General features: G+C 52.1%; 1 protein-coding gene across 9 annotated transcripts in view; it reads right to left on the reverse strand.

Moving 5' to 3' along the window:
- The window catches only part of DOCK3 (dedicator of cytokinesis 3), a 304753-nt gene that overhangs the window by 11105 nt on the left and 278836 nt on the right, over positions 1-14812 (reverse strand). For 7 of the 9 annotated variants that reach the window (XM_070359225.1, XM_070359222.1, XM_070359221.1 and 4 more), the window contains 10 exons: positions 14525-14629; positions 10484-10625; positions 9321-9487; positions 9083-9169; positions 8171-8350; positions 7329-7412; positions 7112-7228; positions 4782-4903; positions 3429-3567; positions 2764-2911 (listed from right to left, as the gene is read on the reverse strand). In XM_070359225.1, the coding sequence (XP_070215326.1) occupies positions 2764-2911; positions 3429-3567; positions 4782-4903; positions 7112-7228; positions 7329-7412; positions 8171-8350; positions 9083-9169; positions 9321-9487; positions 10484-10625; positions 14525-14629 (1291 nt within the window). The remainder of the gene's footprint in view (positions 1-2763; positions 2912-3428; positions 3568-4781; positions 4904-7111; positions 7229-7328; positions 7413-8170; positions 8351-9082; positions 9170-9320; positions 9488-10483; positions 10626-14524; positions 14630-14812) is intronic. The other 2 variants (XM_070359224.1, XM_070359223.1) reach the window with 1 other exon arrangement.

A 14812-nucleotide genomic window follows, 5' to 3' on the forward strand; every position in this document is an offset into this window, starting at 1 on the left:
GGGGTCGCAAGAGTCAGACACGACTTGGTGACTAAACCGCCAACCACCACCTAGTTAACCATTTGGTTTCCTTTTGAATCAGCCTTTCATTATATGATATTCTGGAGTGTGGCCATCCTGATAGCCTGTCTCCAGAGATGGTGACGATTGATGCCTTCCCTCCCTAAAACACACAGGTCATCCTTGCATCATGAGGTACAGTCTTATTCTTTACAGTGGTATTGAATGGGATTGCCTTAGTGATGGGATTAATTGACAGAATGTGGCAAAAAGGATGTTCTGGGACTTCCAAGGCTGAGGAGTAAGAAGCCTTGCAGCTTTTGCCTGGGTGTCTTGGAACGCTTGCTCTGGGCAAGTCAGCTGCATGCTGTGAGAAGCTCAAGCGACAGAGAGGTCATACGTAGGGACTCAGGTTGACAGCCTCAGCTGAACTCCCGGTGGACAGGCACAACTGACTGCCAGCCACGTGACAGAGCTGTCTTGGATGTCCAGTTTAGTTGAGTCTTGAGATGACTCCAGCCCCCAGTCACATCTGACAGCAAGCTCATGAGGGACTGCAACTGAGAACTTGCTTAGGAAGCCCTGTCTACCCACAGAACCATGCGAGATGATAATAAATTGTTTCAATCCACTAAGGTTTGGTGGGTGGTTTTACAGGACAGGGAAACCTGGTGTGCTGCAGTCCACAGGGTCACAAAGAGTCAGACATGACTTAGCGACTGAACAACAACAACAATTGATAGCCAAGTCATTTGAAATAAAGAGGGATTACTTCCAAACAGGGAGAACATGACTTCTGTCTATTCAACCCTGACGGTGCAAGAGCAATGCCCACTTCTCACTGAGCACTCATAAAAGCTTGATGAATGAATGCACCAGTAAACGGTTAGCTGGAAGGACAAAGGTGGTACCAGCCAGCTTGTGAGGTCCCTGATGGCATCTTTGTCCTCTCCAGGGCACCAAGTGCCAGGCACTGCCTAGAGGAAGTGTCTGAGCACTCAGAGTGGAAGTGAGGTACAATGCTCACCCCTCACTGCCTCTGTTTTATTTTTTTTTTTTTATCAACAATCATGGGTCAGAGATGACTTAGATGAGTATAACTGAGACAGTGTTCAGGTTAAGAAATAACCCACACAATAGATTAGATTACAAAATCTGTTTCTGCTTTGTTCAGGAGCTCTCATTAGGCACTGCAAATGCTAACCTGCACTAGAGCATTCACAGCCTACTTAGGGTTTCTTTCCTTTTCATTCCTCAAACCACCTTTTGATGTGCCGTCTTTACCAATACAAATCACTGTTCCTTCTCTACGTCTGCAGCCCTCACATACTGACACATCTTCCACATGTACCATTTGGTGGGTCATTTCTCATTTTTCACACTAGAAATACCTGCTCCAAGATGCTGGGTCCCCTTTTTTAGCACCTTAGTCCACATTGGGAAGGCAATCACCAAAGTGGCATGAGCACCAGACTGGGGGCTTGCAAGTGTAAAGACTCAAAGCTCCAAATTCTACTTGGCCACGAACTGATGGGGTAGACTTAAGTCCCCCATTGGACCTGTTTTCTTCCACAGGAAATGAGGGGCTGGGCCAGTGTTGGGGAAAGTCTGTAACTGCTCTTGTTGTGACCTCAAACCCCCTTCTGCTGTATGTTGAGGTTTTTCCCAATGGCCCCACTGGCCACTGCATCTCTCTCTCCATCACTCCTATTGTGGGCCATGGATGACTCAGATGGTAAAGAATCTGCCTGCAATGCAGGAGATTCAGGTTTGATCCCTGGGTCAGGAAGATCCCCTGGAGAAGGGAATGGCAACCCACTCCAGTATTCCTGCCTGGAGAATTCCATGGACAGAGGAGCCTGGGGGGCTACAGTCCATGGGGCTGCAAAGAGTTGGACACGACTAAGCAACTTCTTTTCATTCAGGTTTGTGTGCTTTGAAAGAAGAGGATTTTTGTTTTTTTTCCCTAATGATCATCTACATCATACAGCTGTGTTATTTCCCTGTCTTCATAATAATGAAAAGAACAGACTCCATCTGTCTGAAGCCTGGAAGCAACAGCTGGTAGCTGGCTACTGCTGCTGTGCTACACAGACTGCCCTGGGGGCGCTAGGTCTTCGTCACCACAGCTCATTTCCATTCCACCGCAAGTATCTCCGTCTAAAGGGACAGAGAACCAAACCTGACTGCAGGAACTAGAGTCAGGAAAAGCTGCTGCCTCTCAGAGAACAGTATTTATTCGACTGAATAAGAAATCAAGCAATAACAACTAGTAGCCTTTTACAGAGCCATCTCTCCTGATTAAGCCTTTGCCAGTTGAACAAAGTTTTTTTGGTTGCTGCTACCATTTAGAATACTGGCTTAATTTTAGTCTTCACATTTAGTTTTCATACTTTTTCATCATGTTTGATTACTCAAGACAAAACTCACTTTTGCCTTAACTTTGTGCTTTATTCTCACAAGCACTTCAGTGAGAAGAGCTGAGCCTTCTCCTGGGCTGTGTGTCCTCTTACTGAAGTGGAGATGTGATGCCTGGTTACCTCAGTGCAGCACAGCTGCAACCACTGGCCCGAGCAGGGTCTGAAGCCAGAGAAAAAGATCTGGAGGTAGAAGCCCTCGAGTCCCTGATGCTAAAAGCATAGGTGAGCACTTGCTAAGTCTCAGGGCCACTTTGAAAGACATAGCCACAGATGAGAGCAGGACAAGGGGCGCCCATGAGGCTCTCTCCTCTCCCTTCTGCAAGCAGCGCCCTGCCGTCCTTACCTCGGGCACTGGAAGGGGCAGAGGTAATCATCTGGGATGGTGCTGAGTGAGTGGAACTCAGGCTGGAGGAAGAAGGGCTTGCCTGGGACGAGGACAGAACAGAGACGTTGGTGACTGAGCCCTGGTACCTGGGGTTGGGATACGCGAGCTGCAAAGGGAGAAAAATTAGCAGGATAGAGGTCCAAACGGCCAGGATGGTAGGACTGGCTCAGAGTTGGCTTCTTCATGCCACCAGGTGCCCAGATCCAATGTCTGATGCTGTACCCTTGCCCTGATGAAGGCCAGGCTGATGGCCAGCAATAAGGGTCAGCTATAACCCTGATGGTACAGGCCTGCTGGGTAGACTCTAGCGATGGCACCCACAGAGGAGACTGGACTGAGCCATCAGGAATGCCAGGCAGGAGGGCAATTTGGCAGAGGAGCTTTCCCATGGGATCTCTAAGAGCAGCCAGGACTAAAGGCAGATTTCCTTCTTGGGAAATAAGGCCTGGGAAGTGCAATACGGGGAGGTGTGGAGGGAAGGCCATTCTGCTAGCTCTGGGTGTTCTGAATTCAGAAACTGAAGAACTAGGCAGCAACGCCAGTCCTCAGGCCAGACCAGCAAGCAGAGAGCCGAGTCCTCCAGGTGCGGGCCCTGGCCCGCTCTTCCTGGGCCGCGCTGGTACCTGCATGTGGTGGTACAGGTCTTCGGGAGCCTCGCCCATGGAGCTGTCGCCCAGCATCACCACGTTTCCAGCCTCGCTAGATGCGTGTGAGGAGAGGGAGGACGATGAATGGCGGCCGGTGCCCATCAAGTTCATGGGGCTGCGGACAAGAGCGGGAGATGGCCAGGAGTCAGGGCTGGAGCTGAGGTGCTTCGCTAGATGGCGGGGGCAAGAGTCATGGGTGTGTGTAAAACAGTCATCCCCAAGCCTCAGCCTCTCTGGTTGTGAAGGTTTCACAGCCAATGTTCATACCTGTCTGAGGCCTGGAGCCGTCCTGAACCCCACCCTGCTGCTCGGGGGCCCCTGGTCTGGGAGGCCAACAGTAGCCAGGCAGAGCCTTAACCTAGAGTTAAATGGTTTACGGCCACTCAGTCTGATGACATCAGCAGTGTCTCAGGAGGAATGAAGGAGATCCACTGAATCAGGTGAAGGACCCCAGGTCTTCCTAGCCATGGGCTGTGTACTTAAGCTGGCGCCCACCCTGCACTGGGATCTGCTCCCAGCTCAGGGTGTCTTCCTGACTTGAGGAAGCTGTCATAGCAGCTGCCTGTGAACCATCTGCTGGCCTCCTTCCACGGCTGTGGCCACAGGCTTGCCAGCAGTTTCTGTCAGTTCTAAGCAGCTCCCCCCATTCATTTGCTCCTTCGCATCTGCTGAGTGCCCACCCTTTGCTGACTTGCTGGTCACAGTGGAAAACAAATCCCAGTGAGGGTCCCTCTCTAGGTTTTTCGCTTGCCTGGCCTTCCTGCCCTGGCAACCTGGAGCCTCCCTGCAGAGCCCCGGTAACAGGTCTGCTGAGTGCAGAGCAGGCATACCTTGATGCCTTCACCACCATGCTATTCTTCCTGAAACCCACTGGGGATCCTCGTTCCCCTGGGATCAGGTCCCAAGGCCTGAGTGAACAGGGCCCATCCAGAGAAATCCTGGCCCCCTTCCAGGCCCTGCACTCTAGCCACTTGGCTCAACCTGTAGTGCTGACCACACTGGCCTGCATGAGGATTCTGAGGTGTCTGCACATGTTTTTGACTTTGCCTGAATCTTGCTCCGTCAGCTTCCTAACACCAGTTCTTTTCCACCCAGCAAACTTCTACTCACCCCTCAGGACTCACCCCGCTGCCCCACATACACTCCTCTGTCACCCTGGATGACCAGATGCACAGTGCAGATCCTGTGGCAGGAGCTGTGTGTTTTCTGTGTGTGTGGGTGAGGGGTCACATTAGTGCACACAAGCAGCGTTCTGGACGCCCTTGCTCTGATCTCTGACATCCGGACTTACCTTTGTGGAGGGGACCCTACTCAGCCCTAAGGCCATACCTGTGCCGATGGGTCATCTTGATGTTCTCTGGGCTCATGGGGCTATGGGATGCTAGGACATTTCCCCGTGGGGTGCTGGTGCCCGAACACGCAGGACTTAGCTTGTCCAAACCCGGAAACTCCTGTTGAGACATGAGTGCCCCTTCATAATAAATAATTGGGAATAAATAAGTAATTGGTAGCTCAGACGTTAAAGAATCTGCCTGCAATGCAGGAAACCCAGGTGTGATCCCTGGGTCGGGAAGATCCCCTGGAAAAGGGAATGGTAACCCACTCCAGTATTCTTGCCTGGAGAATCCAAAGGACAGAGGAGCCTCGTGGGCTACAGTCTATGGGGTCACAAAGAGTCAGACATGACTAAGTGACTAACACTTTCACTTCACTTTTTTTTTTTCCCCCAAGTAATTAAGGAGTAAAAGAGAAGAGGCAGGCTGGTAGCCAGAATGTAAAAGAAAAAAAAAAAAAAGAATCATATACCATTGGCTGAACCTAAACTACTGGCTTCTTTTGGGCAGTGACCCCGTCACGACTAAAGTGCCCTCCTAACCACAACACAGCCTAGACCAGAGGCCATGAGGCCTAGGTGGACCCCTGAGAGCACATGTGGAGCAGGCTATGGAGTTGGTCTGAGTTCATAAAATGTGTTAATAGGCTTTCTCACTGTAGAAAAAGTGGAAGAAGAGCTGGACAACAGGAGATGAAGAGCTGGTGATCACCCGTCAGGCATTGGGCACCTCTGACGTAAGGACTGGAGTTTTACTGGACTGCTAAATGGCCCCACTCTTAGTGACCTTGGTTAAATTGTCTGTGACACAGTCTATGGGGTGTCAGGACACAAAATCCAAACGCAGATAACTGAAAAACAGCACGCTTCTATTTTAGCATAATTAAATTAAGTACGTACACATCTTGGTAGAAATTTTGGTCCCAAATCCTCCAAGGGGACAGCACATTGGTTTGTGTCACTATTTGCAACTCTGAGGCAACAAAGCACAACTGCTCGAGTTTCCAGAAGCCCTTCACACTCTGTGGTCCCCATGTCCACTGGGGATGTTTCTGAGCTTGGTCTGAAAGAGCAGGAAGTTTTCCACCTGCTTCTTTCAAAGCATGCAGAAGGTGGAACTGCGCTTTTGCAGCTGGACAGGACACTTCCATGTGTGCCTTGGAGACCCTGAGATATGTGAGTGAGCGTTCTGTGCTTTTTCCTGCAGTGACCTGACAGCCTGCATGCTAGGGAGCTCCCACTCCCCCAGTGGCCAGGTTCTAGCTTGCCTGAGCCACCTGCTGTGATGGGGAAGTTTACATACAGAGACCAGAGGACTGCGCTCAAGACTACCTAGGCACGTCCCTGATGGTCCGTGGTTAAGAATCTGCTTTGTAGTGCAGGGGACATGAGTTCCATCCCTGGTCTGGGAACTAAGAGCCCAAATGCTGTGGAGCAACTAAGCCTGCAAACTGCCTCTGCTGAGCCCACGTGCTCTGGAGCTCGTGCGGCGCAACTACTGAGCCTGCATGCCACAACTAGACGTCCACGTGCTGCAGTGAAGGTCCCGTGTACCCCAACCGAGACCCAACCCAGCCAAGGGGAAAATAAAAGGCCACCTGAACCCTACTCTCAGCCTGCTTACGTTCCCTGGAAGACCCCTGGAAGGAAACCAGTCTTGGATACAGGCCTTGCTTCTGCTCGTGTGCATCAGTCCTTGGGTCAAACCCTGCCAGGGAGACCGAGGAGCCAGGTCAGAGTCAGGAAGACCTTCTAGTGCCTGGGCCAGCCCCAGGATCTGCCTGGGCCCTCGAAGAGAAGCCAGTACAAAAGTACTGCCACCCCAGGCTTTCTCAGGTGGGAGCCTGGGTCGCCAGACAGGAGGAAGTGGGGGCGGGTGCAGGGAGTTAAAGGGGAAGGGGATGGAGAGAGAGGGAGACGGACGAGAGAAGGCTGGTCCAGCTAAGCCTTACTTCTGTAGGTTCCTGGGATGAAAAGTATCCCTGAAGAGATTCCTGCATATAGGCCATACATACACTTTAGCTCTTTTCCTCCTCATGTGAAAACCTCTGTTCACCAGCACAGTGCATTGAAAAACACATTCTCTGTCCTGAATATGGCTCTTCCTTAAAGGGAAAGTGGATAAGGGGGTTCTGGGTATTTTTCTCCTGCCTTGAGCACCCACCTCTGCCTCATGCTGTTCTGTGGCAGGAACAGATCTTCCTTCAGTCTCACCTCTCCCTACTCCCCTCCCCACCCCTTTCCTCTGACCTGCTGCACAGGTCCCAGGCCTGGAGGAGATGACACTGGTTAGACTGCAGCAGGGCCAGGACAGGGCTCAGCTTACATGGTAGAGACTGGCCCTCATCATCTGGAACTGATCAATCAGCTTCTTATGCAGAGGGCGCATTTCTGGGTGCACAAACTTCTCATGAACTGCCAGCCCGACTCCAAGGACATGGACCTATCAGGGTGATAAACAAAGCCATGCTGTTAGCGCGGGAGCAGACAGTGGGTGCTGCAGCTACCCTGTGGTGCCTCCACACAGCTCTGGCAAGGCATACCTGCTCCTGCATGAGTTCCTTGAGCTGAGCTATCTTCTCAGCATCTCCTGGGTGCTTGGTGATGTAATCTTTATCAAAGAAGGCCTGTGAAAGGAAAGGAAGACTTCCCAGGCGACCACTCAGTCTGAGATCCCACTGGAAGGCATCCGGGTTGCCTCCTAACAGGTGCACACACCAACACTCCTCTAGCACAGCCTGCTGAACCTCCTGCAATCACACGTGCTTTTTACATCTAAGGAGGACTGAAGGTGGCAAAGTAATCTAAGCCTGAATGCTGGTCCCAACTGGCTTGGGCAGGGCAGGCAGGGCTGGTGGCCAGGATGAGGGGGTTAGTCTCCCAGCCAGACCACAACTCACTCCTTGTCAAGGGCTGGGCTCTAGGGCGCATTCCATGATCAGATAGATTACCCTTTCTGTCAGAGTTCAGAGAATAAAAAGGAAGAAAAGTTCCCATGGGAGAGCTGTAGCCATGGAAGCAGGGAACAGCGGGGAGCCTAAAGCCTCACCCCTGGTGGCTCAGATGGTAAAGAATCCACCTGCAATGCAGGAGACCTGGGTTCAGCCCCTGGGTCAGGAAGGGCTCCTGAAGGAGGGAATGGCTACCCACCCCAGTATTCTTTCCTGGAAAATCCCATGGACAGAGGAGCCTGGGAGGTTACAGTCCATGGGTCGCCAAGGATCGGACATGACTGAGCAACTAATACACACTATTCAGGACCACGCTCGGTTGGCCGAGGTACGGCCCAGGAGGGCACGCTGGGAAGGCTGCCTTCAGAGGCTGGACCCTCAGGAAGAGGAACGGACACCCGCGTCCCTGGCCGGGTCTGGTTGGGCCAGCTTACCTCCTGGTAGCGTGCGATGCCTCCGTTGACGGCAGCGTCAATGACGCCGTTCAGGCACATGCTCAGCAGGTTGATGTTGCCGTGCACCTGCTTGTGCTGATACTGGCTGATCAGGGCCCGCAGCTCCTGGTTCTTGTTCTCAACCACTTGGATGGCATTCTCCAGGGGGCTCACCTCCACCTGGGGGCACACAGCATGTGGTGTCAGCCCAGGCCCAATGACAATCCCTCCCTCCTCACAGGCCTGACAGCAAGGGGCTGTGACCCATGCCACTGAGTCCCCACTCTTGTTCCTGTGGACCTGAGGCTCCCTGGGCCCTTTCTAATTTCCTCTTCTGATCTGTAGGCACTCCGAAGTACAGTGAATAGTAAACAACATCAGTTCTGAACACAGAGGTCTCTGGCTTCCTGAGCTTCAGGGAATAGTTTCTGCATTTGTAAACTGCTGCTGCTGCTGCTAAGTCGCTTCAGTCATGTCCGACTCTGTGCGACCCCATAGACGGCAGCCCAACAGGCTCCCCTGTTCCTGGGATTCTCCAGGCAAGAACACTGGAGTGGGTTACCATTTCCTTCTCCAATGCATGAAAGTGAAAAGTGAAAGTAAAGTCGCTCAGTCGTGTCTGACTCTTAGCAACCCCATGGACTGCAGCCTACCAGGCTCCTCCATCCATGGGATTCTCCAGGCAAGAGCACTGGAGTGGGGTGGGGGAACATAAATGCCTGCTGCCTAGGGGTGTTGTGGAGATTAAAGGAGAGAAGGAAGGTGAGCAAAGCCTCCAGCACAGGACTGCCTGTGGCTCCCCCAGGCGGGCACGTGGCCGAAGCGCTCTTTCTCTTCTTCCTCAGAGAACGGCCCCCCAAGCAAGGACTGAGGAAGCACTGTGAAACCAGCCCCATTTGAATCGTTTCTCACCAGCTCCCTCCTCTCCACTTCGAACCACCGAGAGATGCCTGGCAAGCTGTGGGTCAAGGTCAGCGTGGTGCGCTCGATCCACAGGCTCTGTGGGGAGGGTACAGGCAGGTTCAAGCCATGAAGCAATTCTGCCCATGCCCCACCTGCCCATGTAGGAGTCACTGATGAGCTCCCGAGAAAGCGGGGCTGGCCCCAGCCTCGCTGCGAGCACTGACCCTGCTCCCCTAGATGCATTCACCTTGAATTCATTCTCCTTGTCCTTGGGGCCTTTGTGGAAAGGCCGGTCATACCGGAACCTCCTGACGTTGTTGACGCGGTAGAAGCTCTTGACGCGGTCCGGGACCCTGTCCATCTGCAGGACGTCCACGTACTCTGGGATGGGCGTCACTGCATAGATCTGCAGGTCTGGGCAGGAAGTGAAGGGAAACCGGACGTGAAAGAGAGACGGACGTGAGTGGATGACCCCTGTCACCCCCGCCAAGGGAGAGGAGACCAACAGAGCCCTTCAAAGGGGCAGCAGCAGCATTTCAAAGAGCAGATGGGACCAAACACGGTTTGGCTGACTCTCTATCCAGCCCCACCCCGCTCCAGCAGTGAGTGCCCTGAGCCCTCAGCCAAGGTGAGGTGTCAGCAGCCAGTGGTTCCCTAGTGCCCCTTTAAGAAGGAAAGGAAAGGGGTCAGGAGGATCCCCCATAGGAACGAAAAAGGTGCAAGGGCCTAGGCTGGCCCACTGCAGGTAAACTGCACAGTATTCACTGCCAAACAACATTTTAACAAGATACTCTTTAGGATCTTTGTGGAGAGGAAACATGGGTGTCTGCCTGCCCTCCTCTCTCTTAAAGAGATGTGGACTAGCTTGCCACAGCCACGGTGACTGTCATGGAAGCTGAGTACAGGGAAGGAGGGGCAGGCTGGTGTTTGCATTCAGACTTCCAAGTGCCCCCAAAACCACAGGAATTCCCCATCTCTTCCCCTACCCCTTCCTCCCCATCCCGTGCCTCAGTCCTGACAAAGGCTCAAGGTATCGACAGACACACGTGGGAGTGGAGCAGGTCATGGAAGTGGAGCATCCCTGTGGATACTGGGAGAATCCACAATGTCTGCAGCTGGGTGCCAGGAGACCCTTCACGGGCAGGGTGGGGACTGTGCTGGCAATGGCCCACCAGAGGGATAAAAGCTAGCTGATGATCAGGCCCCCCAGGGCTAAGGGCATGCCCCCGCCTCCTCTGTGAGGCTCAAGTGTCCCGTTAAGGGTCAGTGAGTGATGTGGCACCCTCTGCTTTGGGACTTGGGGGGGTAACCTGGCTTATATGGCCAACAGCGTCACAGAGGGGCAACCGACTAGGTGGGCCTCCCCTCCCACAGTCCCAGTCCTCCTCCCCTCTATGGGTCAAAAGATACACTGGGCGTCGCACTGCAGGATGGCGTCATCAGGGTGGTTGGGGTGCTGCATGGCGACAGCCTGCGGGAACTCGCTGAGCATCCTCTGCTGGAAGGCCTCCAGCCTCTCGTAGTCGTGGCCCCGGCACACGTACTCTTTGTTCTGCCACAAAGGAGAGAGCACACACCATGCTTCGCCTGTCCACCCTCAGCTCCTCAACCTGGGAGCCCCTGGGGCAGGCCTGGGGCACAGCACTCTGCCCTCTACGCTGCCCTAAGGGAAACCACAGTCAAGAGGGGTGAGGGACAGCAGTGGTGTGGTGTTGTGTGGTGGCCAGGGTGGAAGCTGCAGGAAGCTCATGGTGGGGGGTGGGGAGGGCTTTTCACATGGGAAGGGACGCTAGTTGGGGGACGGGGGTGGGATTGTGGAAAACAGCCACGCCTGGAAGGAGTCCTGGAAGGTCCACCTGGGTCAGCGGAGTAGAGAAGCAGGGGTCAATCTATGTGCATACAGTGACGACCAGGGCGACAAGCCAAGACAGGAAAAGGCACAGCTAGAAGGAAGGTGCTTGTGGAGCGCTGGTGGGAGACGACGAAGAGGCTGCTAGTGTGTGTCCACGAGTACCGCTATGGGAGCCACCAGATAATTTACAACAGGAAGGCAATACGAGGTGTGCTTTTGTAGGATGACTTTTGTCAGCTGGGAGAAGCAGTCTAAATGCCGCCCAGTGCTTCGCGGGCATTTATCAACTCCTCTAGCAGCAATTCCTCTGCAACTGTGTCCGCAGACCATCATTCCAACTACACGCTTCTTAAGACTTCACATTATGTCATGTTTGGTTTGGGTTAGGTCTCAGTTTTCCTCTCTGTGGACTGAAGGCACCCTGAACCCTTCTGCTCTGCCTGCCTCACGGCTGGTCCAGAGTGCATGGCTGGAGGGGGCTCCTCGGAAGCCCCCTGGTATCCTCTGTCTGCCTCACCAGACTCACTCTGACAAATGGTGTTGGCACTGATGCGTCTTCAGAAAGAGAGAGGTTCCACAGGGCCAGCCCTATGCTTCTTGGTGGAGGAGTTATTACAGGCTAGGCCATGGGTGACCTCAGCCTTTTTCAATAAAAGTTTTTTGTTTTGTATTGGAGTGTAGCCAATTAACAATGTTGTGATAGTTTCAGGTGAACAGTGGAGGGACCCGGCCATACATATACACGCATCCGTTCTCCCCAAACTCCCCTCCCATCCAGGCTGCCATAGAACACTGAGCAGAGTCCCTGTGCTATACAGTATAACCTCAATCTTTCTGGAATAGGACTTTTGCCCACTTTTCACTTCTTCTCTTACTATGGGAGAACTCTGGTACGGTTTGGCCACATGTCCAGATGGATCAGAATGCAAGAGCAACAGTGGAAGGAAAGTCAAGGTCAGGGGAAGCAGGCTGGCCTCCCCAGTGGAACAGACCAGCACTCAGAGGACAAAGACATTTACAAGCTCCTTGCTTGATAAGCAAAACTGACAGAGAAGGTTAATTGTGAAGAACTGGCCTTTTCATGCAAAATGTACAATCCTCGTCAGTTTCTGTTCATGGGTAAAATGAAGAGAAAAAGAAACTCCCCCAAGACGGAAGAGCTGGATGTTTTCCTGTCTCCATGCAGATTAGCAGATAATCACATTTGTGAAGCAACACGGGCAGATGGTCCAGAGGATTCAAGCTGACAGAGCTGGAGTAATAGACGGTCTCTGTGTTCAGGGAAGGTCAAAGAGCAGCCTAGTGCTCTGTGGAGGACCCAGCAGAACGGCACAGCGCATTGACCTTGAGGCTAGCTGTTGGTTTCCAGTCTGCTCAGGCCAGGGTCCCAGCAGCCCCACGCAGGACGGATCTGGCTGCCACTGCTTTCCCCTCTGTCCTTGCCATTTACAAGGCGAACAGCTACCTCTGCTGGCCTTATTCCATCTGCTGCAGATGAACTGAACAGCTGAGGGAGGGGGGACAGCATGCAGCCAGGCCAAGCAGACCCGTATGCCTGCAACACAGTTCCTGGCGTGGAGATGAGGATGGACTGATGGGTGACATTTCCTGGTTATTCTTCCTCTATCACTGGCACCCTGGAAACCATGTTTGAATATTTAGACTGTAACTGGCTCAGATGCAGGTTTTATGCCAGGTCCTACCTGTCAGAAAGCTCTCAGAGCCCTGAGACACTGATGCTCCTTGTGACGTGAGCATGGGGGGTTGGAGCCAGGTGGAACCATGGTGGAGACTTCTTTGCTTGACAGGGACAGAAATGGGGCACACCAGTGCTTGATTTTGTAAGAGCCAAAACAACGATGTTTTGGAATAAAATCTAGTTGATTACGTTACAAATCGTGGGACTAAACAAGGAGAGTAAAATGGCAATAAAGCATAACTTGCAAAGATAAAATGAGAAAGAAGTTACAAGGCTAGAATCATTAGCTTACTGAAGGGCTTCCTAGAGATGCTTTTGGTTCTGAGAAAGAAAGAGTCAGTCACTCAGCCATGTCTGACTCTTTGCGACCCCATGGACTGTAGCCTGCCAGGCTCCTGTGTCCATGGAATTCTCCAGGCAAGAATACTGTAGTGGGAAGCCATTCCCTTCTCCAGGGGATCTTCCCCACCCAGGGATTCTTGCACTATTCCTTCTTCTGCTGACCTCTACCCCCACTACTGTTGTATGATCTATGTAGATGGGGCAACAAACATGCCCCATTTGATAAGCCTGGGCTGGATGGTCCTAGAGAGTGAAGGAGGTCCAGCAGCCTGTGGAGAGCCTCTACTGAGGCACATTCTGCTACTGGCAACCCTTCTGTGGAACAGAATTCGAGCCTTCTGGGGATCACAGTCAGGCAGGGTGTGTTTGCTGTCCCTGTCACTATTCTAATTCCTACAGAAATCATTCTTCTTCTTAGTCTAGACTAATTACTGCCCAGGAAATGTGCATGTTGACCTGCCTTATATCCAAAATGTGGTCAGCCTGGACTCTGTCGCTTAGCAGACTGGCTTCTTTTTAAAAGAAGCCATTAAGTTCTGCTGACCTTCAATGAGATACCAAGCTTATTGCTGCTCATTGGCTAAAGAACTATCTTACTGGGCCCGGTAAGATAGTTCCCAAGAACATCAAAGGAATCCTATGAATTTTCCTAGCAGCTTCCTGAAACTTGTGGACACTGAACTTTAGTATGATATTGGAGCTGGGGACAATCAGAGCTAATCTTAGGTCTCAACTGCAGCCTCTGGGTCCTTCCATCAGCAAGGCTTCATTTAGGTCATCTGAGAACAGCTACTTATGGGCTACAGCCTACAAGCCCAGGCTGACTCCTCCTGGTACCTCTGGATTGTGCTAAATAAAGACAAAAAACAAACACAACTGTTCAACTGGTGTCAGTATGTCTGTGCTCAGGCAATCCTTCCACTCTATTTATATCCCTGCCCAGCCTTTCCAGCAGTGGTGGAGCAAAAGGCTGTAGTCACCCTGGCCAGAGAACTGGCTGCCTTGGAAAGGCCTTCTTCCCAAGCCAAACCCAATGTTTGGTTTGCTCCACAAACCCCAGGAGCAAAAGGGACTATCCTCAAAAGGGAGATCTCTCAACTCAGTGATTCTCCACCCTGACTGTGAAGCCTACTACTGAGGTCAGGGCTGCACCGATGTCCTGTCTGGCAGAGAACAGTCACAACGGAGGATTCCGGACCTTGGAAACAGAAGGTGGAAGGTTTCTAAACATTATCTACGGGGTATTCTCAAACCCTGGTCATTTCCTGCAGGATCCTGGTTGATTTGGTAAGAAAACCACCCTCATATATTCCAGGTAGCTGCAAAACAGTTTAACTGCAGAGAGAAAGACAGTCTAAAGTTGGTACCCAGTTCAGTCAAATAAAGCCAAACACTCTGATCAGTCCTTCGTAAGGAACTATTCAAATATTCTGATCAGTTCTTCGTAAGGAACTATTCAGTGCAATAGGAAAAAAGGTTAAAAAAGAAAAAACCAAACAGATTATAAATTATGTATAAAATATGATAGAAGTTCTTGTGACTACCTGAATGGACTCACCCGAAGGAAGAAAGGAAACTTCCGGCCATAGAAGCCGACCCGGAAGAACTCGGGCTCCAGGCGCTGCTGCTCCATGATGTTGTCGTAATAGCTGGCCTCCATTTTCTGTGAATGAGAAAGGCAGTTGCCTGCAGGTTGGCTTGACTGCTAGTGGTGTGTCCAAAGCAAGTTCTCCCAGGCCTAAGCAGACACTGCCTTTTGGGAAGAGAACGTGGTGACTCAGTCTAGATAAAAAGTGAGCCCCTAGCCACGATCAACCCCTCACCAGGGAGCTGCCAGATGGAAACG

This window comes from Bos mutus, chromosome 22 (genome assembly GCF_027580195.1).
Source record: "Bos mutus isolate GX-2022 chromosome 22, NWIPB_WYAK_1.1, whole genome shotgun sequence".
Lineage (NCBI taxonomy): Eukaryota > Metazoa > Chordata > Mammalia > Artiodactyla > Bovidae > Bos > Bos mutus.